Raw genomic sequence first — 25653 nt, 5'->3', positions numbered from 1 at the left:
CCTTTGAATTTTGGGTGCTCACCTCAAGAGTGCAAAGCTGCTGTGGAATACTTTGTTTAGTCCAAAGGGCGTTCTGGGTTGGGCTGATTTTTGTCCCTTTGTTTATGATCAAAAGAATTTCCTGTAACGTTGCTCTGGAAGTAATCCAGCTGTCTTCTATGAGCATATCTGTGCTAGGTAAGTGAGCAGCGATTGTGTGAATCTCAACTCCCTTTGAGCATTTGTAATCTTGGAATATTCCTTGCTTCAGAACTGTTCTTTAACCCAAGCTTGCTTTCACTGGTGGTATTGAAGTTTTTGTAATTTGGAAGCCTTGTTTATTTAGGAAATACTTTTTGAAGGAGGGAAGCTAAAGATGAAAGTACATATCTAAAAGGGTATTTAAATATCTTGTTCAGGTAAATACATACCGCATGCAAATTCGTGCGGTTGGTGGCCTAACTTGCGTAGGTGCTTTTGGAAATACCCGCTACCTAACTGTGTCTTTAACCATTTAAGTACATTTGAGACTCAGCAACTCTGACAATATGACTTCTGAGTTTCACATATTGCACTGCTAGAAGGTCAGGCTAAATCTAGTATTGTCAAGGTGTCAGCTTCAACTCAGGCTTCAAACAGCTGCAAAGGAACAGACCATAGCTAAACATTTTAACTTACAAGGGCTACGAGCACGGATGCTGTTGTAGTTACGCGGAACCCAGATTTTCTAAGTCCTATTTCTTAGCAGGTTGTGGACTTCAAAGGCTGCTGTGAGAGTTTGTGCCAATCCAGGAAATGAACACACTGTCTGTGCTTTCAGAGCTTAGACTGGGGAGCTCTGTGATTGGAAGTTTCTGTGTACAAAAGTAACTTAAAATTGTTAACCTTTACAGAGCCCGCTGCTAGTTCTGGAGTGGCTTAGAGGCATGAAATATCTCACATCATCAGGCAGAGTAGAAACCCCAAAATGCTGGAAGTAAGCAGTGTTCTCATCAGAAAGTTGCTGCTGGCTGGTTTAGAGTTAAGCTTCACAGGCACAATGTACTTTTTTTTGGTAAGGCTTTGGTGGAGTTCAGTAGTGTTCCTGGCTCTAATTGCAATAGGATTTGCAGTCAAGAAGGAAGAAACATGTATCTCAAAATAAATAAATCAAAAATACAGTACTGAAGTACCTTACAGCTTGTTTCTTTTTCTTTACAGATTGATTAAAGAAAATAAAAAACATCAAGAACTGATTTTGGACATTTGCTCAGAAAAGGACAGCTTAAAAGATGAACTGAAAAAGCGAACAGAAACAGAAAAGCAGCACCTCAACATCATCAAACAGGTACAGACAACGAAACAGAAGTGGCAGCTGGTATCTCACCTGTACATGATGTCCCTGTTTAACAGAATGTGTGGTAGCGTCGGGGAGAAGGCAGGATTGCCCATGCTTGTGTATGCTGAGTATTTTGTGAGGATAAATCCATTCTTCCATGCCAAGAAATGTTAACTGGCTGGAAGTGCTTAATGTCCATGGTTAAGTGATCTGAATTCAGAAATTCATTTTAGGTGTTCGAGCAGTTCCAGTTTGAGTTGCCTTGATAGGTGGGTTGGTTGTGTGTGCCAAGGTTGTCTTCCTGCCGGAGGCTGCGTATGTTAAAGGCCTTGTAGGCCTTTTTGCAAAATGGCAAGTTCAGTCTCTTAGGATGATTTATTTCTTGTATGTAGGTAGAAGGGGAATCTTAGGAAAGTGTTTTATCATGACTCATTTTTTAAAAGTAATATTTATCTTCTGTTAACTACTGCATCTGGCAGTGAATGGCTGTAGTTGGACTTGTAAGTGCTAATGGTTATGTGGAACACATATAAAGGTTAGAGCATGTTAACTGTGGCCTTACACGCTATTCTGGTATTAGCAGTTCCTATATGCAGGCATTTGGCCAGTGAATGGTTCAGGACCATGACAGGCCAAAGAGGAGCATGGAGTTCGCAGTTGTGCAGGCTGGCTTTAGTGTGGGAGGGAAAGGTATCGCTTCGGGTGTCACTGCTGCTCTGTTACAACATTTTGTGAGGGAGGCACACGTTGGTTTCTAGTCCCACAAGTAAGACTGCAGATAAGGATGTTTGGAGGTGGTTTCAGAAATACTGCTGTGGTGTAACACTTGCAGTTTGGTAGCAGCTGGACTTGTGGGATACAATGAAGTGTGAAACACCTGAGTTGTTGGGTTTCGTTTTCTCAGTTTTGAAGTGAGTGTTTTTAACGTGATGATTTCTGAATTAATGTGTCCTGGTAGCTTTCAAGGAAATGAAAGCTTGGTAGCACTCACAGCTGCAAGTAAAATGTTTATATGCATGCTTGCACGTTTAAAAATAAATAAAAACAAATGTTTTGCATGCTAGGCAATGATTCAGCTTGCAAAACTGAAGAGGGTGTGATCAAATTCACTGTGTGGCAACAAGTGTTTTAGCTTGTTCTTGCTTTGTGTTGTGGCTTGGATTGCACAGAAGTGAGGTACTGACACCAGCGTCTTTACACTTTTACACCCTTCTTCCCCACAAAGAAAGGCAGGCATTGGTGAAATGGCTTTGCCCTGTAATGAGAGCGTTGTCCTTAAGGCACAGTGTGAGGAGCCTTTGGGCAGCATCACAGCTTGTTGTCCTTGTGCGAGTGCTGCTTCCTCTTGGACTGCACCTGTGTGGCTGCGCAGTGAGCCTGCCCGGGGAGGTGTTCCAGCTGGTGGTTATTCTTCAGCTGGATCAGGTCTCACCTAGTTCACTGGGTGCCTAAGGAAACGTGCCAGCACGGTGACTAAGCACCACCTTTGTATTTGCTGAGTTGTTTTTCAGCGAATTAATTCCCAGTCCAGTTCAGCACGGATGCGTGACGACTTTGCCAGCGCAGTGCAGGCTGGAGGTGGTGGCACAGGGGTAGCAGCAAAGAAAAGGGTAAAAGAAGCAACTTCAGCCAGCAGCCAGCTCTGCTCTGGCATCTCAGCATTTGCTGTCAATTTAATTTTTTTCTGTAATAAACTACTGTGCCTCCTGTTCTACTCCATTTGATGCAGTTGTCTCACTGAAGATGAAAATTGACATCTTTCATGCTTGTACTTGAGTACAAAGCTAGATGTTGATATGGATAGTTGCAGCTTGACAAGTGTAAAGTACAGGTAAAGATCTGTTGAAGCATATAATTTGTGTGAAATGTTCCTGCCTGTACAAAACATGATCAAAGTCTTATTTTTCCTATAATTATATCATAATGTTGTCTTCTAGCTAGAAGCAAGAATAGAAGAGCTTATTAAAGAAGTGAAAGCTGGTAAAGACAAACTTTTAACCCAAGATGCAGCAGCCAAAAATGCTATTCAACAGTTGCATAAAGAGATGGCCTATCGAATGGAACAGGTAAGACAGAAAACCTTTAATTACAGAACATTTCATGAATTAACTTGATCCCTGTAGGAAACATGCAGCCTGGTTTTGGCTCAGAAGCAGGGTAAAAGCTAGCAGCGGCTCTTACATACCCTAATTTATCAGATGAAATATTTTTCTCAAATACAGCACAAAGCTTTTATTTTTCTCTCGTATTACTGAGAGTTGAGATTTTTTTTTTTTTCCTTCCTAATACATTATGCCAAGTATTTTCTCTATGTGAACTCTAAAGCTCAGTTTCTGATTCTTTTTATTTTCTTAGATGAAACAAAATGTATTAATGCTGGGGTGGGGGGGAAGCCCATTGGAAAAATAAGCCACCGAATGGTGCTGAGGTTGGCACGTGGACAAAGGGAAGACAGACGATTGGTACTGGGTTTTTGAAAAAGTATTTTGTGACCAAACCTTATCAAATACAACTCTTTCCTTCTGAAATAATCTGTATTCAGAATTACTTGCGGGGTGGTAATTCTCGTGAGAGGTTTAGCTGTGAAGCTGCAGCTGCATAGATGCATTTACTGTTACAAGTAATTCCAGTTCAATCAGTTGGGCTCTGGTGACACTTATGTGGGGATCTAATGCTAGGGTTTGCAGAACTGGTGCTATTGAGCCCTGCTTTGATATGCTTCTATATTGGATGTCTTTGGAGTAGTGTCTTACAAAAGCAAACCAGAATGAATCACCCTTGTATTTCATATTTAAATATTTTTCAAGGCAAATAAGAAATGTGAAGAAGCACGCCATGAAAAGGAAACAATGGTGATGAAATATGTCCGAGGGGAGAAAGAGTCACTTGACCTCCGAAAGGAAAAGGAGATACTTGAGAGAAGAGTGCGAGATGCAAACAAAGAAATTGAAAAGCATACTAATAAAATCAAACAGCTTTCTCAGGAAAAAGGAAGATTACACCAGCTCTATGAAACTAAGGTGCTCTGAGGATTGTTGTGTGACTTGAGTGAATGATGAAAAGTGCTATCAGAACAAACTTATCAACACTTGTTTGCTAATGTACTTGGGGAAAGAAGAATGTTTTTGTTTTGTTTTGATGTATATCTGTGGAAAAAACCCTTTCCTCTGAGGGAAGGGGAAGTATTAACTGAGTTCTCATTATCTTTTTCAAGTTCCGTTTAATATTTCCCTAATTTATTTTCTGTAATAAAAAAGAAAAGAGCACTTATTGCAGGTCCATGTTTTTTTGAGGGAGTTTCTAACTTTTTTTTTTTGAATTTTTAAAAGGCTGTAATGGCATTAAGTTATTGCAGTCTTTATTGCAATTTTCCTGTCTTCATTCTCTTGTACTTATGAAAATTGGTAGTATGGTAGTAGGATTTTTCAGGCCTGATTCAAATAAATAAGTAAATTGCCATTCAGTTTTAGAAGCCAGTAAAATTCCCATCAGGCTCCTAAATTACCCAGGTGTTTCTGTACTGTTTTGCAACTACTTCATGTGGAAGACCTGAAAATTGATGAAGTAGTAGGGTTCTTGCTGATTTGGGTCTCTTCTGATGAATTTTACTGTGCACAGTTGACAAAAGAAGCAGAAAAATACGATTTAAAGTCAGAAAAAATATGCTGCTGAAGCAAAAAATCACTTCAGTGTTTCTCACGTGAGCAGGAAGTGGGAACGTGGCTTCAGGTTTGCTAAACAAAAGTTAACCTACTAAAAAACCTCAGAACACCTCATGATTACACTAGAGCCTTGCAGGAACCTTACTGCCCTCACACGGTGCTTCAGTAAACCTGTATTTAGCAGTTGATTCTATCATTTCAGAAGCAGTTTGGAGGTGTGGGTTGATGCCCTATCTGTGGATGCTGGTACAGAAGTTTGGGCCAGCAGTGTCCTTTTCTTAACGTCCTGACTTGATGCTGACTTACAGGCTGGTGGTTTGACCTACGTATGTTGCTGCCAGTGCTCACCCTGCACGTTTATAGCTGGTATTACCGTTCTGTCAGTGTCAGGACTTCTCTCTGTAGCCTTGTGTAATATATAACTACTGCTTTGTGCCTGCATTTCCTCATCCTGTTGCCAAAAAAAAAAAAATAAAAAAGGGGCCTATGCAGCTTACTCAGGAGATTTTTATTGTAGACCAGAGCTCTATTTTGTGTGTTGCAAGAAGCACTGGATGATTTATATCCATAAAATAAAATTTATGATTTTTTTTTTTTTAGGATGCTGAAGCCACTCGACTCAACAAAGAAATAGAAAAACTGAAAGAAGAAATCAATTCTCATGTTATCAAAGTGAAATGGGCTCAGAACAAATTGAAAACTGAAATGGATTCGCACAGGGTTAGTAAAACGCTACCATGACATTAGACTACAGTCAGAGGAATGTAGTTGCGATACTGTTCTCTCTTTAAATAGTACTAAAATCTATTCTTAAAGTGTTCTGAATTTGAACACCTGCAGCAGAAGTTGGAATAGTGCTTTTAGATACTGTTACTGAGGTGGTAATGATGAAAGGATGCGAGGAGGGAAATGCAGAGGGTTCTGTTTAATCTGATCGTCAACTTTTATTTGGATTTTGTATGATAGATTTAACTGTCTTTTTAATTCAGTTTTTCTGTGATAGATTTAATGTGATCTATCATCTACGGCACATAACCAAGGAGTCCTTTTTTGTGATTTTGGAACAAACAAAATTACATAAAGTAATAGCTGAAGGGAAGTAAGAAAGGAAAAAATACCGGACATTTTTGTTGTTGGTTCTTTTCAAACTGAAGTAGGAAACTTCTGTCATAAGAATTGTTTTTTTTCTAAATGATGTTATGTAAGTAGGCTTAACCCGTTATTCATTCCTGTTTCTGTAGGAATCAAAAGAGCGCCTCAAAGATGCAACAACAAAATTAACTCAAGCAAAAGAAGAAACAGACCAGATAAGGAAAAACTGTCAAGAAATGATAAAAACCTATCAGGTAAACGCTTTCTCAGGAGGTGGAATTAGTGTCTAGGATCTTATTTTACACCTCTCGCCCCCCCCATTTCTATCTTAAGCCATAACAGGGAAGAATTATCCTGTGTGAGCTACAATGTTGAGATGATCAATCACTGATTGCTTTGCTTGGAAAGTTGATAATCAGAAAGGAAAAAGTTTGTCTTGATTAGCATCTGGTGTGCAACTGTGTCTTCACCTTTTCAGAATTATTGGATACATGCCTATAGGAAAGTTCTTCAGTGATGTGAAAAGCTGTATAGGTGCTCATAAAACGGGAAAGGGGGATCTAAAACTAAAACTCTCCTTGTATCTTCTATCCTTTTAGGAGTCGGAAGAAATTAAATCAAATGAATTGGATGCAAAGCTCAGAGTAACTAAAGGAGAACTAGAAAAACAAATGCAGGAGAAGTCTGATCATCTGGAGGTAAGTATTTGGTGTATGGAGGCAGCACAGTTGCCTGGCTACCAGTTAACCTGGTAGTTATGAATGCTACGAGTTTCTAACTTGAGATTTTTTTTAATCTGCTTATAGTTCTTGCCAAACATTTTTCTTCTTGCCCTAATACTCCATTCCAGGTGTCTGCCTCCAACTCTGCTTATGGGAGGATGTTTTTAGATACTACCCTGGACTGATTTCTTAAAAACAGAATTGTTCTCATTGTATCATGCTTTTCCCATAATTGCTCTTTCATTTATCAATGTGAATGTTGCCATAATTTAGAGTGCAAATTCTAAGGCAAGGCTGTCTTTCTTTGACCAGTATTTCGCTAAGCTATGAGTCGGGGATAGCTTCCATTCTCTGTAGAAATTTGCTATCCCAAAAACTAGATTCTCTGATGAGTACCTGCTCACGTGTGCATGTTTCATCTTCAGTTAAGCAAGTGTCAGAACGTAGAACTTTCCCCAGGGGCTGTTGTGATGTCAATTTGTACAACTAAAACTGAAATGTGCAATCCTATTTCTGTCCTTGCTTCTTAAAAAAAAAAAAAAAAAAAAAATCTAGCTTTTTTCCCCCTAGGCTTTTGCTTTTGTTTGTGGTGGCTGTTTACCAATCTCTATATAAGCGAAACAAACCTTTAAAGTACCTGTTTTATTTTAAGCCCAGCTCTCTCAGCTGTTGTGTTGGCCTGCATTTGCCTAGATTTTGTTTGACACTGGCATTCCCTAGGATATCAATGTAGATTTCTTAATGAACTTCTCGCTCTTTAAAAAGGTGCATCATGCAAAAATAAAAGAACTGGAAGACTTGAAGAGAACATTTAAAGAAGGCATGGATGAACTTCGAACACTGAGGACAAAGGTAACGTGTTGGATTGTAGGAGAGCACAGTGTTTAGCATTGGCTTTTTGAATAAGACTGTATTCAATTTTTTGTTTGTAATTTTAGTTCTTCGAATAAATACGGTGATTAGAGACTGGCTTGCATGAGATCAGAAGGAGCATGTAACTGACTCTGGGTAACCTTTCTTAGTGAATCAGTTGGTCCATAGTACAATGTTTTGTTTTATGGTATGCAACTCATTTGACTGAAAAGTTAGGAGAAACATTTAGTAAAGATCTCCTGAGTTTAGTAACTTTGGAAAATGAAAAATATCTGTAAACTTTTCCTATTTGTGAAGCTAGGTTTTTAGACATCACACATTTGATGTCTGTTAAGGAGGTTATGCTATCTATAACTTCTGAACTGTCTGTAAATTAGCCTGCGGTTCCTTCAACCCAGATCTCAATAGGGCCTTCGAAAAACGGATGAAGACATGACTGTATTTGGTTTTGTAATTGGAAAAAAGATGTCTTTGAAGTCTTTGAATCCTGGTGCATTAGTTTGAGTCTTTGGACAAGACTACTGTTAATCACACTTGCATAATTTGGTATTTTTTGCATGTACTATTTTATCTATTTTTTCTGACTGTGTTTTGTGTGAAAAACAGGATATTACCACTCTGAGCTAAAATCATCAAAAAGTAATAAAAATGTTTTGTACAAAACGTTAGACATCTGATCAGAAGATCAGAATAATTCATCTCCGAAGCTTGGGGAAATAAATAGTTTGATTTTTCCGATTCAGGTGAAGTGTCTAGAGGATGAGCGCTTAAGAACAGAAGATGAGTTATCCAAGTATAAAGAGATCATTAACAGACAGAAGACTGAAATTCAGAGTTTGCTGGACAAAGTCAAAACTGTCGATCGTCTGCAGGATCAACATCAGAGGTACAGCTATGCACTTTGAGGAATGATGTGACAGATTTTCTGGTATTTGGAAAGTTTTTCTTTATTGAAATTACAAAATGTTTTAAAACATCAATAACATGCAGAATCCTTGTCCTAATTTAAGTGTTTATTTCTATGGTGAATCAATCTCACTAGTAATAGAGATGACCTTAATAGCTTTTAATAAAATTAATGGATTTAGTCTCGTAAATCTAACCAAAGTGTTCACTTTTAAGTGTACCCTATAAGAAGTTATGTCTTGTAGAAGCCTGCCCGCTGTTTGCTTTATTGAAAGATCCATCACTTCAAAAGTGTGATGGATGGATTAAAGTATTTAACAGAAAAGGTTTTATATCTTTGATAGGTGCCATATGCAGATAGTTGGGAGCACTTGTATTTCTGATGGATTAGTACTCCTTCTGCTGTCCAAAGTTTCCTCATTTAAGAACGTGAGGGATATAAAATCTTGGAAAGGAGTTGGGTTCGTGGACAGTTCAGGAGTTGCTGAGCATATTTCTGTTTTTGCATGGTGCATATGAAGTAGAATACAGAAATGCCATCCACTTCACTGATTCTAAGCAAATACAATGGAGGTAGACAACTTTTGGATAAAAAGAACCACTCACATGTCCCTCCTGTGCTTCTAAAGAATTCTTATTTCTCATTGAAAAATATTGCTGTGATTACATGCTCGGGGTTTAGAGAATGAAGCGTTTTCCATTTGCTGTATGCTGGTCAGCTGCATTGGCACTGTCTCATTAGCTTTCCTAGGGAAACTGAGATCTGCTAGAGACAACTGAAGCATAGACTTCAGTCAGCAACAGCTTTTTTTTTTTTTTTTTTTCTCTTGGGATCTTGTTAAATGAATTAAAATGAACTCTGTGATCACAGTGTGAAAACTACAAATGTGTTTTTCCAGTTATCTTTTCTTCTCAGTAGTTGAGATGTCCTTAAATGTCTCAATTCTTCCTATTAAACTTGGATTGAGGTGTTTTTTTTTTTAACATCTTCTCTGCACAGCGCTCACTACCACTGCATCAATTTTCGTATAGTCTTTTATTTCTCTCTTAGAATGACTGACGTGTTTTCAGTACTCCCTAGGATGTTTGACAGAGTTGTGGAATCTCAACAAGAGATTGAAAACTTGGATCAGTAAATTCCTGTTCTCTCTGAAACAAATTCTGGAAACTTGATCTGTTTTTCATACTGTTATTTAGAGTAAATAAACTTGCTGCCTTTCTTCGCTTGCTTCCAAGAAAATAAGAATTTTGTCTTAATTCATGCAAAATCTCAGCTATTTTCTTTTTATGAGAAAAGGGTTGAGGAAGCAGGTTTCTTCCTTCTAGAAGGAACCTAGAAGATTGAGGTGTAACATCTTTAAATATGTAAAAAGGTATTATAAAGGGAATGTTCAGCTAGTCTTTGTGTGCTGGAGCAAGGACAAAAATAAATGGAATTTTGCAGGAAAGATTATTTTAGGTTGGATGCTGGATAACACTGAGTTGCATACTGATTACCTCCAGTGTTGCAGGATTTGCTTTTTGGAGAAATGTAAGGATCAGTTGGAGATGTCTTTTCAGGATGGTCTACACATTTAACTTTGCTCGGTTTGACCTTGACTGTTAAGTAGAAATGGCTTCTCTCATAATGAAACAATGTATTTGGAAAAGGGAAATACAAGAATATTGCATTTGCAGGCTGTCCTCTTAATCTACAGTCTTGTTTCTGACACCCTGTACTGAAGCACGTGAAGTTGAGTACAGACAGCTGGTCACTTCATTTCTGTGTCATGTCAGCATTGCAGCTTGTCATGAAATGGAATCTGCAAGCTCCCTTAATTTTTAAAACAATCCAGTGGTGCACGAGGGTCACTAAGTGTTCCTGGGCATTGCCTGGTCTGGACCCAAACGCTTTTATTTCAGTAAGGTTTCGTATCTGATGTCTTCAAGTTCAGGTTATTCCTAATAATATGCAATTCTTTTGGCAGAGATGAACAAGATATCAGTGCTTTAAAGGAAGAAGTAGATGGTCTCAATTCTCTTATTGCTGATCTCCAGAAGGACATTGAAGGTAGTCGGAAAAGAGAATCTGAGCTATTGATATTCACTGAAAAATTAACCAGTAAGAATGCGCAGCTTCAGTCTGAAAACAATTCCTTACAGAGCCAGGTGGATAAGCTTTCTTACAGCGAAAGAGAGCTGCAGAATCAGGTGGAATGTGTTCGACAGGCTAAAGATGACCTGGTGAGTACAGCATGCAGCTTTGTTCATGCGTTACTAAAATGTTTGGGGAACGTGAATTCCACCATGTGTTCTTCCTCGCCTAACTGCAACTTCTTGTTGAGTTTGCCAGTCTGGAACACCTCTCTTTTTAAGAAGACAGAAATCCTAAGGCACATGGCACTGAAATGTGATGGGGGTGTCCCTGCGTTGTTCTTTCTGTGGTGCAGGACAGAGTTACTCTCCATGCAACTGACATTGAAACAACCAAAAGATTGTAATTTGTGAATTGTATTACTGTTTCTTAGGTAGTCTTTATAAATGTAAGATAAACATAATTTAATTTTCAATGATTGCTGTAAAAACAAAACAAAAATTAACATACCTGTACTGCACAGCCCTACGTGCTGTACTGCATTGTGTGGATGTTTTAGAATTCAGGAATCTTACTGCAGCATCGCGTTGTGCTGTGTATTCAGTTGCAATGCTAGTTTCTAGCTTAACAAATGTAAAATGCAAGAGATTCTCATGTAGAAAGCAAAGTACAGAGATAGAACTGAGTGTACAGTGTGGTTAGGCAGGAATTCTTGTGGTACATGACTTAAAACCAAACTATAATTTCAGGCCACCAAGTTGCAGAAGGAGGAGGATCAGCGAAAGCTAGAGGTTGAGACGCTGCAGGCTCAGCTGGCTTCAGAGCAGAAAGAACTAACAGCGCTGAAGACCCACGTGGATGAGCTGAAAGATGAACTGACTACCCAGAAGCGCAAGCATGCAGCAAACCTGAAAGATCTCACGAAACAGCTTCAGCTAGGTTGAAATTAATTTCAGATATAATAATAAGTCAGCCCAGTCTGTAAGCCCCTTCACAGAGTCTGGCAGAGACGAAGGTTTCTGTCAGTGTATGCGCGCTGTTTGAGCTTAGCCCTTCTCACTCTCCCTGTCCCAAAAGAGTGAGCGAGCAAGTTAAGACTTGAGAAAACTGCAGTGGCAACGAACAGGCCCTAGTCTCAATTGTCAGCCTTAAACAAAACTCTTGAAATGGGCTTAGTTATAAACTGAAAGTTTTATTTTGAGAGCTTTGCCTTTGTTGTCCTGTATGGGACTACCTAAATGTCACTGTGAGTAGGTACGGATCCTGGTCTGAGTATAGGCAAAAGCTGCCAGAAGTTTCCTAGCTCCTGACTGTATCAGGAGTTATTGGTGAGAGCTACTGCTTAGTATGTTAAACACAGCAGTTTAGTTATTAAGGATGGATGGATGTTGAGAGACTGATGATTAATTTTGTCAACAGATAGAAATCATTAAATACTCGATAGCACATATGTTCTGAATGCAGATAGATTTGAATGTATTCAGGCTTCTTTGAAATGTCAGTAAGAGTTCTTCTTTCAAATACATTGTGCAAGAGAAGTTATTTGTCTCTTTGTACATACATGAACAGCTGTGCATTTTCCCTTTTCATCCCTACTGAATGATTGGTGCTTCTGGCACAAGTAGTGCTCTCAGCTCCCACTAGTGATAGTCATGAGATCGCAGAACGGAGCTGCTGTTCTGTCATTCAGTGGTTATTTCCCCAGCAGTCCCAATCAAAGGCAAAGTCAAATTCAAGTCTTGTTGTTCCCAGATAATCCTGTGGATGACATTACTTCAGCTGGAAATTGTTGCAGGGTCTTAGCAGATGTTGCATCCAGGTACTTCATGGCTGAGTGCAGGGAGAGAAGGGAGCTATTTTGGTTCTTGTTTTGTCTTTTCCCCATCAGATTTTAGTTGCTACCATTGTCTTTAAGTAGTCAAGCCACGTTAAATTATCGGAGGTCAGAGGATTAGAGTGTTTGTTGTATCACACTGGGTCTTGGTTTTTAATCTCCTGTTGGTAACAATCACTTTATTATACTTTTAGCACGCAGGAAATTGGATCAGATGGAAAACGGTAATTATGACAAAGAAGTCAGCAGCATGGGGAGTCGTTCCAGTTCATCAGGTAATATAGCTAATAGCAGGGCTGCCAAAACAATCCTTCGATCTTAATAAGGTTGCCATGGTGTGCTGCTCTCAGTCTTGCTCTTTCTGTGGTTTGTGCGTATGCAGTGTGTGGGCAGTTTCCCATTCAGCCTGACAAAATAGCCTTTAAACACCAAAATGCACTTGGCTGAATGCAGTTAAAGGTGCTTATCCTTATTACAAGATTAAAGCTTGATGTTTACATGCTTTGGGTCTTCTTAAATGCAAGACTTTTTTTGCTGTTGTTGTTGCTTTTATGTTTGGAGGAAGCTCAGAGGACTGCAGTTTCCAGAGAACCCTCTTAAATGCAGCTGTGGCAAAACAAAAATTAGCAGCAGCTTCCAAGATTGTTTAATTGCCTTATTGACAGTTGCAACTGTTTAACTGACAAAAATCAATTAGCATGTTTAGAGGCATCAGTGTGTTTGTGTAGAATTCATTACTTTCTATCCAGTTAGAAGTAGAACGGTTATCTTTAATGCTGAAAACAACAGCTGTTTTCTTCCTCAGTATCATTGGGTTTTAAATTGGGTTAGGTATGCTGAAGTATTTTGCAATCTTTCTGTATAAGTAAGAGGTGAACAGAAAAAAAAAAAATAATACTTCAAGCTCTAAGTGAACAGCGCTGTAGGTGGTTTACAGTGTAGGGCTCCTGTCAGCCTGTACGCAGTTCTCATGGTTGTGATTTTAGCAGACTGTAGAATAGATTTGTTTGAAAATCAGCTCAGTCTTGTACAAAGTAATATTAATGAATATGACAGTACTTCTGCAGGGCTAAGTGTTACTGAAGTACATACAGTGATGCTAATGGCATTATGCCCATGACTAGGGGACTACACACTGTTCCAGCACGCATTTAAATGGTGTAAAAACTCCTTATTGTAGAAACCCACTCACGTGTAAGGGAAACTGACGTTCTGAAGAAAATATCCTAAGCTACTAAAATGTAATGAACGCGCTGCACTGGTGGAGACGTTTTATTTGTGGCAAAAGTAAAAAGAGCTTTAAAATCTGAATGTGTTGGCAGGGTCCCTGAATGCGCGCAGCAGCAATGAGGATCGGTCACCTGAGAACACTGGGTCTTCAGTGGCTGTGGACAGCTTCCCAGAGGTGGACAAGTCTATCCTGGTTGAAAGAATCCTGAGGCTACAGAAAGCACATGCTCGAAAAAATGAAAAGATGGAGTTTATGGAGGATCACATTAAACACCTTGTGGAGGAAATCAGGAAAAAAACTAAGTATGTTCTGAGTTTGGTTGGTACAGTTTTTGATGTTGGGTTTACACATACTGAAGTATGCACGAGGCTCTATTTCTTTATAAATGCTTAGTGTAGTTCTACTGCTATTCTCAACTTAATGTTGAAATGATTTGTTGAAGTTATGACTTAAATGAACAGTGTTGCTTCAATGACCATTCAAAAACAGATGAATTCAACTGTGGGTGCTGGTTTTAAAAAGGCAGAATATTGCTCCCCAATTGTCTCACACTTGGTGTTCTCATGGGTTGATATCACTTGATCCTCAGTTGCTACTGAGAACTGTCAGCAGTGCTACAAATCGAACCCCGGGGTCTTGAGTCAGACAGATCATAAATAAAGCATGCAATGAGAGTTGCTCCTAGAAAAGCTGATTTAAACAACACTTCTTGCATGCGTGAGATCTCTGAGCAAGTTTGAGTGTAGTACCTACATGTACAGGTCATCGTCCTACTGTCTTCCAGTTTGAGCATATGCTACCACACTTCCGTAACAGATCTGTCCTGTGTGCTGAGACAGGTTCAGTGGGACACTGAGGTGATTTTAAATCTGAAGACTGCATCATACTTCATATGCCAAGCTGAGATTGCACAGTAGTTGAACTTGCCCAGTATTTCAGCTTTTGGGCTAAGTGGTATTGTCTAGTAGGTCTTTCTTTTAGCAAAGAAAAATAGAGGCATCTTTTTGTAACCTTTTTTGCTTCAGTAGCAATATTACTTTCTCAAAGTACTTTAAAGTATGTAAAACTTGTGCATTTTAGTGTCCCAGCTTTCTATCGCCTACTATAGCATCTGTGGTACCTTAGGTTTTCTGCTGTCACAGGCTTTGCAGGCATTTACTTTACTGCCTAATACAGTACTGCTTGGAATTAAAATTATTGTATGTCAGGAATGTGAAGTTATGTCAGTGTCTGCATTCTTAACTACCTTGTAACGCTGTGATGTCTTTTTAATTTTTGCCCAGAATTATTCAGAGTTACATTTTGCGGGAAGAAGCTGGCACGCTGTCCTCAGAGGCCTCTGACTTCAACAAAGTACACTTGAGTAGACGAGGTGGGATCATGGCATCTCTGTATACATCTCATCCTGCAGACAGCGGTCTCACGTTAGAACTCTCCTTAGAGATAAACAGAAAGCTGCAGGCTGTGTTAGAAGATACATTACTGAAAAATATTACACTGAAAGTGAGTATGCCTTTTGTTCTGCATGCTCTCCTAGTTCTGAGATACTCTCTTCAAAGAGATGCGTGCTATTAAAGGGAGGAGGCTTTTTGGAAGTCAGCTCCCTGTGAATTGGTGATACTGATAGCATTGGTTAATCAAAGAGTGCTGTAATGTGATCCACTCTGAATCTCTTTTGGGTCCCTGTGATGTGCTGAAGTAGAAGGCTGGTTCTCAGCAGTAAATGTAGGGCTGCCTGTTTGGCAGAGAAAAAGCCTTTGCACCTTTCCTCTGTCATGTGGGGGCTGCTTGGGCTCTGCGTGCCTGGTCCTGTGCCAGTTGCTGGGCACCGAATTGAGCCACTGGGGCAGCGTGTCTGCTGTGAGGAAATGACAGCCGGCTGGGAAGAGTTGTGCAGTCCGCCACCTGAACTGCTATGTTATGCAGGAGCTGGATATCTCTTCCTGGGATTATCGTTCCCCTTAAACACTGCACTTTGTAGAGACAGCCTGTAGAAGTAACTTAAGAAGTAACCATCTTAGTAACTGCAAAAAAGACTTGCTCAAAGGTTTGCATCCTTTACTGAAATGAGCTTGGTTTTCTCTACCTCAGTCTAACCATTTGCATTTGTTCGGGATACTTGAAAGTATCAATCTGCTGACATAAACACTAATTTTGACTTATTAGTGCATTTTGTGCTGATTTGGTTTGTTTTCTCTCTCTAACTTAACCCATCCTTTCTTTCTCCCAAAGGAAAACCTTCAGACTCTAGGAACAGAAATAGAACGACTTATTAAACACAAGCACGAACTGGAACAGAGAATAAAGCAGACATAACTAAAGCTTCTGTGGAATAACTGATACGAAGATGCAGAAAAGGCAGGTGCTACAGACCACTGTTTTTCTACATTTTTCCAGAAATTTGATTGCCTGCCAGCACAAGCATCCAGTATTTTGTATACACGGCCTGTAGTCATACAGGCTGCTCTTACTCACGAGAGAGATACAGGGTTTGGCATCAGTGTGGTTCTGTCTACCCAATACCAGCCTGAGGTGTTGCTGAACTTTCCTACACACTACATTTATCTAAAACTTTTATTTGAATTGACATAGAGATGCTTTGCAGTGCATACTATGTTTTCAGTGAGTTGCAGTGAGATTTTCATTTTTACACTGTATTATTAATCAGTCTTTTAATGACAGAGCTTGAAAAAATAAATTAATTATGTTTTAATTGCTGTTGAACATACCCAGTGCTACTGAGCTTTAAGGGCTTTCAGATACTATTTCCTTTCTTGCATATTACTTCTAATGATTAGGTTGATCGAGCATTTTTGACAAATGCATGGAAAAATGCTTTGTCACAAAATTTTTAAGTGATGACTATGACATTGCTTATTTCCTGCTTTGGATTAGCATTTATTGGGTCAATTTATTCAAAAGAAATGAAACAACAGTAAAACTAAGGGATTAAGGAACTTTCTGAATCAATTATTGAGTATGTGCAACAGAAACAAACATCAATTCAGCAAATCTTGTAAACCCCTGATCTCTAGGTGTATGGTCTAAAGAAGTCTGATCTTTGAAAATTGGTTAATAAAACTTTGTCTTTTTTTATAACTAACAACATTTAAAAAAAAAAATAAGAGTTAAACTGCCCGCTGTTACATAGGTACAGATAGACATTGTGCTTGCATCTGTTTTCAGATGAATGAAAAATTTTCAGAGACAAATAGAAGCTTACTAAGTTCTCTCGTTAGCTTTGAATAGACCAGCCCATGAAAGTGGTGGTAAGAAATGGAAAATATATCTAAATGGGATTTCATTCTGTTGGTTGGACTGTAAAAGTGGCATAGAAACATGTGTGACTCCTTAATTTTACTGTTGTGAAGAATTAAGATGGTTAAAATGGCATGAACTGAGAATTGTTGTTTAATCCCTCAGTGTCTGAGAGGGTGACAGCAGAAGAGGATCAAGGTGACAAGTTCTTAGTTTCACATCACGTTCACATTTTAATTCCAAGATAAGTAATTTCCAGGATCTGAAAAGTCTATTCCAGCAGTAAATGCATTATCAGTGTGTTTATTGCCTTCTGACCAAAATGTATTTACCAGTTCAGACTGTAAATACATATGTTGGGTTTTTCTTAAATACTTGAACTTCCTATCATCATGAAAGGAAGATTCAGTGTACATCTGTATGCTGGAGCATACAAGGAGGAGAGTTTATGAAAACGAGGAGAGTTTATGAAAGCATCCAGGTGACTTAGGGGTGTGTACTCCATTTTCATGTGCCACTGAGTCACTCGGGCATTGTGATAAACCAAACTGAGCAGAAGGGCCCGATCTGGTTTGTTTGAATAGTTGGGTGCAAGACAGTGGGATAGGCACTTCTGAAAGTACTTTACAGGATCAAGACCTGGTTTGTGGTCCAGAGAGCTGCAGGGGGTCTTTGGATAGCCTTCAGTGTCAGTGAAGTGTTTGGAAAAGGAGGGTGAAAACGAGTGATGAAAACCCTGATGAGCGTCGTAGAAGCTGTGAGCCTTTAATCTGGGTGGGTTTTATACATATATGTATATTTTTTTTAAACTCCTGAGAACAATGTTTATTCAAAACGTTAGGGAATTTTGACCAGCGCAGTCGTGGGACTACCTCTGCTTTGTTGTTGCTTAAGTGATGTGGAGAGGGAAATTCCTGCCTCTGCTGAAACAGATGGTCCCCAACTTCTGGGAAGCTGAGATTTAACCCCGAGCAAACAGGCAGTTGGTCATGACTGAGCTAGACCTTCTGCTGAAGGAAAGTATTGAGAAAGACCAATTTGCATGTCGAGACATAGCTTAGCTTTTGTATGTTGGCGTTTTCATGCTTTAACGTACCAGATCTCTGGATATTTTCAGGTGTTCAGCTGAATGACTCCAGTATTTTAGATACGATGTTAATATTGTAATCATTTAATATATGTTCTCCGGGTGTACAATGTGAATGAAGGAGAGGCATGGTGCAGATGGAATAAGTGCAATGACATTGTGGAAATTCTTATTTCTTTTTGGCATGGTTGTTTCTCCATTTAAGTTATTTGAGAAACCTAGTTAGTTGCCCTCCTGCCCTGCTGGAAATGCTGCTTTCCTCTCTGTAGCACTAAAAACTTCCCAGACTTTCCCCCCCCCGGTTATGGAGACACACAAAGCTGTTGAAATTCCACTTTGCTTATTGTGCATGGTATTCACGTAGACTAAAGTCATCAGGAGGCTTTATTTTAAGCATACCTGTTAGAGATAGAACTTAACAACACATTAGATAGAACACATTAACAAGAACTCCTGTGGAAAGGTGCTCCTGTGGGATGGTTCCCACCATTGAACACCAGTGGGTGCAAGGCTTGGTTTATTACATTTCACTTACCCTTGTTCTGAAGACTTTTTATGTTATCAGCAAGAGATTGAAAACTGTCCCCAGATAAAATAAATTTTGCTGATGAACTGACAAACTAATTTTGAAGACAGCCTGGAGCAGTGAGCTCACGTACCTGTCACTGAATCTCAGTGTCCATTAGATGTGTGATTGCCACAGGCTCTTCCGCAAGTTCCTAGCTGGTAGCTAGTTGTATCCCACAGGCTAAAACATCTGATTCCTGAACACTCAGGGTGCTCTTTTAATCCAAACATCTCACATCCAGATGTTCTCAGAGACCCTACAGGAAGGCTGCCGGTGCTTTTCTACCCTCTGTAAAATCCTGTGCTGTCATTGTCTAAAGCTAGATCCTCTGAAATAAAGAATTATTTTTTTTCTGTAGAAATCACTGGCTTTCTGCTTCATAGGCTTGTGCAATATTTTTAATTTCAGTCTCCAGAATGCAGTGGAGGTCAGTTTGTTCTCAGATACCCTCTCATCTTCTTAACTTGTTGCTGGCAACACCTACAGTCTCTCCACCTGCTAAAACTGAAGTTAGTCTTTTGAAATAGCTTTCATTACAATAGTTTAGTTCATAACTAAACCAGACAATAACAGATCAGATCTCTGGCTTCCACTGAACTGAGTGTAAAGCTGCCTGCGTGCTGCAGGGACCCTGCAGGAACCTAGGAGGTGGTTCAGAGCGCAGGGCCTGACAGCCCTCTAGGAATGGGCTTTGCCCCTTCCAGCTGCCGATGTGATGGGAAATACCAACGGTAGGTGGCACTAGAAATCAGACTGATCGCGTCTCCCCAGCCACCTGAAACCCTTCAGAAGGCAGACAGCTGAGCTGCAGAGGGAGTTGGGTGGCATTTACAGCTTTTCCAAGACGGATGGCATTTCCTTCCTGTTTCCATGTTCAAACTGAAGCTATGTTAAATCTTCCAATATATGTATGTACGGTGTCCGAATATACAGAGTGTCTATTGATTTAATTTTGTAGATACTTGTTTCTGTATAAAGTTTTTGAAGATATCGCTATACATTATGTATATATTGTACTTTGAAATAATAAACCCACAAATGAGTGAAAGTCTGCTGCGGGTCTGTGCTTTGTGCCTACGTGCTGCTGCCTGACGCCGGGTCGCACAGGTACCTGCGTGGCTGAGTTTTTCTGCTGCACCATCCGAGCACGAGGTAGGTGGCAGTGGTGTCCTTGCTGCGTACCGCAGGTGCTGGCAGCCAGACTAACAGCAAAGCCAGGGAAAAGCAGAGCTGGGCATGTCTGTACTTCATCTCTGGGAGACTGGGCTGAGACTGCTCCATCCTGAAGACAGGCAATAGGTGTGCTGCAATTAAATGCTGCTGTGAGCTCTTAGCAGTTCCAGTAAGTGGCCTGAATGCCTGAGTCCTCTTTTTCCTTGTGCAATGTGAATTTGACAATCCCAGTAGCAAAGGCCCCGTTCCCTTGCTCACACTGTGCATCCGTTTGCTGCTCTGGTTTATTTATTCAGCTATACAGGTGCATAACAGCAGTATGACTGACATACAAGCTGTGGTGTTTTTGTTTTGTTTGGTTGGTTTTTAAGTGATGCTGTCAGATTGCAAGCTGACCACTGAGCATTGTGGCTACTCTTTTTTAATAAAAGTCCAGGAATCAGGTCTGCAGAGGCTGTGCTGCCCTTTCAAACTGGTTGCACGGAGACTGAGAAAGGGGAAGAAGACAAGAATAGGATAACTTAAGGAGTTTATTCTAGTATCTTCCAGGGAATGCTAAGTGAAAGAAGGGAGGGTGCTATTTTCTGTTGGAATTTTAATGGCAAACTAGCCCTGGCTTTCTGGGAGTAGGGTGAGGGTTCCCAGTGTGGTTTCTGGTTGCTGTTATCTGCATTGCCCTTTGCTGGAGTTGTTTGCAGTCCACTGTCTTTCTTCCAGCCTTTTCCACTGGGAGCAGATGCAGCTTTTGCTGACAGATGAAGCAAAAAGCCAGGATTTATTTGTGCTCCTAAATGCTTAGCGGCACTACTTGGAAACATCAGCTTGAAGCAAAACTTCCTCAAATAGAAATCGTAGTTTGGGTGGTAGTTGCAAGTAGCCACTTGGCAAACTTCTCACCCCTGTTTTGCAGATCTGTGTTTTGGACGGGCACAACTACCAGAGGAAAGGTTCCTGCAGCACTGTTAAGCACTCAGCCCTGCAGCAAGCCAGTCTGGTACCGGAGCCATTGGGCAATAAATACACACCCCAGAGCTAGCAGTCTGCTGCTCTAGCTGACTGTGAAAGAGGAAATCCGCGCTGCTATTTTTCTCTCCCTGCCCTATTTTAAGGGTTTTTAATAGAGAGACAGGGTTGGGGTTTGTTGTTGCGGTTGTTTTTAGGCTATTTTACATTAAACCACAGTGGGTCTGTGCCAGATTTTGCAAGAGTTTTGCATGCATACAGTAACTTCTTGTAGAAGAGTGAGTGCTGATGAACAAGTTGTTCTCGTACCCTGTACAAATATGCTGTTAGATATGTTTATGACTGTTCTGCTCTGATGGATGCCCTACATGCAGGAAATCTCCAGCCTTCAGGTGTTGCAGGGCTCTTCACTGTGTGCAGCTGATCTCAGGGCTGCTGTAATGCCCCAAGTGGAGCACCTCACTGACTAAAAGCCTCAACTAATTCTGGTCTTGAATGCCAATGGGCTACTTACCGGAGTTTCTATTTAGAAAATAATCCAGAGTGTAGGAAAGCAGCACACAAAATCCCTGAGAAGTCTGCTCTCTAACAAGATGCTGGTGTGTTTGACATTAGGTAGGTGAGCACAGCCTTGCAGGCATGGCCTTCCCTTTTGGGGTCACTGGCATGTCCTTAAATGCTGTCCTGGGGTGTCCAACCTGCAGGCATTCAGGAACAGGTGCTGCCTTTGAAGACAGATGTCTTGAAGCAAGGTGTGAATTTAGGGCACTGTTTTTCAAGCTGTGGTCGGTCAGAGGTAAATGTGCCTGTGGTTTCAGAGTGGCTTTGTGCCTTGCTGCCGACTGTTCTTGCCTCACTGCTGGAAGGAGCGGCCCACGCAATCTGACAGCAGTGTTTGTGAGGCTGCACTATAGAAGCAGCCAGTTAAAAATGCCTTGAAAGGAGCATTTTTTACTAAATCTGAAATTAACTCCAGTCAGTGCATGGCACAGGGGGGAGGAAGGAGGTAAGAATCCCTTACATCGGTGCTGCAGGTAAAAGCAGCGTATGGTTACGGCTTGTGGTTATGGTAAGGTCACAGGCTGAGAAGAACAAGCTTAGTACTGGTCAGCCTAAACCTGTTTTGTGGCTCTGCAAATGGCCCCCTGGAAACTTTGGCAAGCCAGAGACAAAAACATTTGAGTTTGACCTTAGAGCTGTAACCTATTAAAGGTGTAAGTGGCTTGTCCTACGCTGGTCTGAAGTCGTGTAGCTTGGGCCGCACAATCCCAATAACAAATGCATCAAGATGGGTGGATGCTGGCAGTGAATAACTTCTGCATTGGCACTTCAGAAGCGTAGGTGCATCTCTGAACCAGGACCTGGCAAACCACCGCTTGCATCAAGTTGCTCTTGCTCCTAAGGTAGGTGAAGCCCTTGGAATAGGGATGTGATGGATTTGGCAGTAAGCCCGTAGCACGAGGCTCCTAGATTACTTTTTGTTGTTGTTACTTGAATTACGTCAAACAACTTCCCTCGCTTAGACTTTCCTTGCAGTCTTCCAAGGCTGCTTGTTGACAATGAAAGACCATTCAACTGTTTCAAACGGATTTGACCTTGCTTGGGTTAGCGACAGAGCCAGTACCTGGCTGGCAGTGGTCACCTTGTTATGCCAAACCGGCTGTGATGTGTCCCTCACTAAATCCAAAGTTTGGGCAACTGCAAGCCCTGCTGAGGCACATTGGCAGGCGAGCTCCCTCCCATCACACTGAAGGCGAGCGTGATTTATTTTTCCTTGGCTTTGGCAGTAGCTGAAACAATAGAATTGTCCCCAAAGACTGGGGCACGTGAGCCAGCGCCGTTCCTCCAGAGAGCAGTAAATGGAGGGACTCCTGTTTAATTGTGTACTGGAGCAAACACTGGAAGCAAAACACAAAACAACCCTCCCACCCCAATCGGGGAGTTCAGCACCAAGTGCCGAGGGAGGTTTCTGGCAGGGAAGGCAGGCTTGGACGGGCGAGCGAGGAAGCGAGGCACTTCCACCGGCTCTGAGTCACCAGCCCCACAGGCTGGAAAAACCCCGGTCTTCCAGCTACATGGCTTTGGTGATGGTTTCTCTGGGGGGAGACTGGCTTTGCGTGCCCAGGCCGTGAAGATCTGCTCCTTGGGAAGTGCAAAACCCCATGTTGTGGTGCCAGGACAGAGCAGGGACGGAGGCTTCTGTCTGTGGGGCCTTCCTGCTTGTGAATGCAGGACCCAGGCATGGCACGGGGAGGCTAGGCCCTTAGAGAACCTTCATTTCTGAAACCATCCTACTTCCAAAAAGCAATTCACGATTTCAGTGTGGTTTTGTGCCCTTAAAAGGTTTCAGAAGGCAGGCAGCGAGCTCGGATTAGGCCCCGTTGCTTCTGGTTTCTGGAAAAGCAGCAGGACAGAAGCTGAGCAGAAGTGGTGCGGGCAGGGCCAGACCTAGCTTCCTGACCGGCTCTGGGCAAGGGGAACTGCTCCAGATAAGCAGGGAAGCAGGGGGAGAGAAAAAGGGGCAGGGATGAGGCTAGCTGGTGAAAAGCTAAGAGATAGGGGAAAAGGAGCTGTGTTATAAGGAAGGCAGGCCCAGAGCAGCAGCCAGGGGCCTCGCCTGCCCGGGCCTGGCATGCAGCCGGCAGCACCATCGGAGTGAGCTTCTCCTTGCTGAACCCCGGGCATCCCAAACATCCACTTCGAAGTGGAGATATGTGAAAAAGAAACAGAAGGGACTGACTGTTTTTGGCAATGCAGCTCAGCAATCACTTTTGTGGGGAAGTGCTTCCAGCAGCGCTTTCTCTCAGAGAAATGGCCAGGCTGATTTTTTCCTGTTTCATCCTAGATCCTATGACACCACCTCCAGCCATCCTCCTGCCCCGTGTCCTTCTGGTCCTGAAGGCATCGTTCGCTGTCTGTCCCTCGAAAGCAGAGGCAAGGCTGGCACCATCTTGGCACCCACAGCCCAGCTCCATCCCCGTGGTGCTGGGACAAGGACAAGGCCCCCAGCACGGGAAAGAGGGGACGGGGACACATGCAGCCCCCTGCAGAGCTGGGAAATGCAAATGGAAATATGTAGGTAGGGAAGGAGAAAAAAAGGATACAGATATCACGATAAAGGTCTTTATAGGATTTCTAATGGGTTTAAAGGAGAAAAAGATTGTTGCTGGGGGTGAGGAGGGAGGGGATGGGGGGGAGGGGATGTTTTGGTTTTGTTTTACCAAAAGCGATGGTAAGAAATATAATTTGTAATATAAGAAAATAGCCAACACTGTACTGATGATTTGACTGTCAGCTCTTACAAGAAAAGGCAAGTAGTGTTCTAATATTGAGGATGAAAAATGGGAGGACCCAGCAAGAGCCCGTACTAATGCTGTAGGAAGGTGGAGGCAGAACTGCCAGGGGCAAAGAATGGGCTTTGCTAAATCACCAAAGGAAAAATGCAATCCCAAATTCCTCTGTTGGAAAGGTGTATATACAGAGCAGGACAAGCAAAACGGCACACTAAATTGGTGGATGCAGTGAAGAAAAACACAAGAGAAATAACGCCTCAAAATTATCTAGTTATAGTTCTTCTGAAATCCCGTTGCACTGCTGCTGACAAAGGTCTGAAAGCAGTTCATATGCCAGGCACGTACATCTATCATGCTGGGTAATGCTGCATCATCGTTTCCTGGTGCTCCTGTTTGCCTGTCTGTATCCATCTGTTGTCCTGTGTGAAGGTTAGATCACAAGCACTTGGGGGCTGGGAGGGATGGGCATTGCCTGTGCAGAACCAGCATAAATTGTTCCCGATCCTCGCCTGGATCTGCAAGGCACCGCTATCAAAAAGGAAAGTTTAAAGATTTCTTGTACAGAGTATGAGGACAACTTTAATCCAAGATAAGTAGTGACGTGCGAAAATTAAAGGGGAAGAGAAATTGCATTAGCCTTTGTGAACAAGCAAGGAAAGAATTGCAAAATAACTGCTTTGCAAAGCTTGGATTTGCAGAGGCAAGCGCAAGGTGCACGAAAGGGGAAACGGAGTGTGCAGCTAGCAAGTGTGCATGGCTGCAAAGATTCCCTGATTGCAGTGCCAAGAAAATCAGAACTGCAGCCAAGAAAAACATGGTTAAAATGATGCGATGTCATAACCCAAATGCTGCTAATAGTGGCAATGGCATGCTGAACAATCAAGAAGGAAAATACCGGCAGCATTAGTTAGTGTAACAGGGATACCTGCAATTTGCAAGCAAAAGGGGTGAGTCTGTGGACCTGCTAACACAGGAGCAGACACAAGTCATGGCAATGCACCCCGATGGACCTTGACCTTACCAAAAGCACCAGCCAGCCTTTCTCCAAGGGGTGATACTGAAGTAAGCATGAGGGCTGCATGCTCAGGTTTGTGAATTTTTAACTCATTGTTTAAAATCCACTGCACCTAAAACTCCCACCAGAGCAGACCCATCTGGTGAGCAAGGGAAGCCAAAAAAGCTGCAGTTCAGCACCAGGATGCTGCGTCTTGCTTGGACAAAAAGCTGCATGGGCTGATAGCATCCTTCCCTTTTGAAACACTTGCAAGGGCTTTGAGATCTCCAAAAGGGGAGGTCCCGCCTGTAAGGTAAGTGCTGGTGGCTGCAGTGCATTTGGGAGACAGATGCAGTTTATGTTCTCCAGACATCTGCTCCATGCCTTCTAAAGGCTGTGATAATTTAGTGGTGCCAGCTCTACTTACACTTGCAATTCAGTCAGGTAATAGAACTAGACATGAGAAAATGCAAATGTAGATCCACACCAAGATATGAACATCCTGGCTTAGACCCAACCTTATATTTTGCTAAAAAGCAAGGAATGAAAATTTCTTATTCAGAGAATAAAAGGCATTTTATTCACCCAACTCCTTTTATTAGTAGGATGTGGTTTTGGGGTGTCTA

The 25653-nt window shown here is 41.6% G+C and overlaps 1 protein-coding gene across 3 annotated transcripts in view; it reads left to right on the top strand.

The window, feature by feature from the left end:
* The window catches only part of CCDC186 (coiled-coil domain containing 186), a 32752-nt gene extending 13119 nt beyond the window's left edge, over window positions 1-19633 (top strand). For 2 of the 3 annotated variants that reach the window (XM_084290511.1, XM_084290512.1), the window contains 14 exons: window positions 1180-1306; window positions 3235-3363; window positions 4105-4317; window positions 5560-5679; window positions 6201-6305; window positions 6651-6749; window positions 7539-7625; window positions 8390-8532; window positions 10520-10775; window positions 11376-11565; window positions 12655-12735; window positions 13783-13993; window positions 14975-15194; window positions 15924-19633. In XM_084290511.1, coding sequence (XP_084146637.1) covers window positions 1180-1306; window positions 3235-3363; window positions 4105-4317; window positions 5560-5679; window positions 6201-6305; window positions 6651-6749; window positions 7539-7625; window positions 8390-8532; window positions 10520-10775; window positions 11376-11565; window positions 12655-12735; window positions 13783-13993; window positions 14975-15194; window positions 15924-16007 — 2065 coding nt within the window. In that variant the 3' untranslated portion in view covers window positions 16008-19633. Of the gene's footprint in view, window positions 1-1179; window positions 1307-3234; window positions 3364-4104; window positions 4318-5559; window positions 5680-6200; window positions 6306-6650; window positions 6750-7538; window positions 7626-8389; window positions 8533-10519; window positions 10776-11375; window positions 11566-12654; window positions 12736-13782; window positions 13994-14974; window positions 15195-15923 lie in introns of those variants that run through there. The other variant, XR_014618628.1, reaches the window with a different exon arrangement.
* Window positions 19634-25653: the final 6020 nt, after the last annotated feature.

The sequence above is a fragment of the Netta rufina genome, assembly GCF_964035555.1.
Source record: "Netta rufina genome assembly, chromosome: 7".
In the NCBI taxonomy this organism is placed as follows: Eukaryota; Metazoa; Chordata; class Aves; order Anseriformes; family Anatidae; genus Netta; species Netta rufina.
The sequence above is the reverse complement of the archived record's forward strand: the minus strand, read 5'-3'. Positions and strand labels throughout refer to the sequence as shown.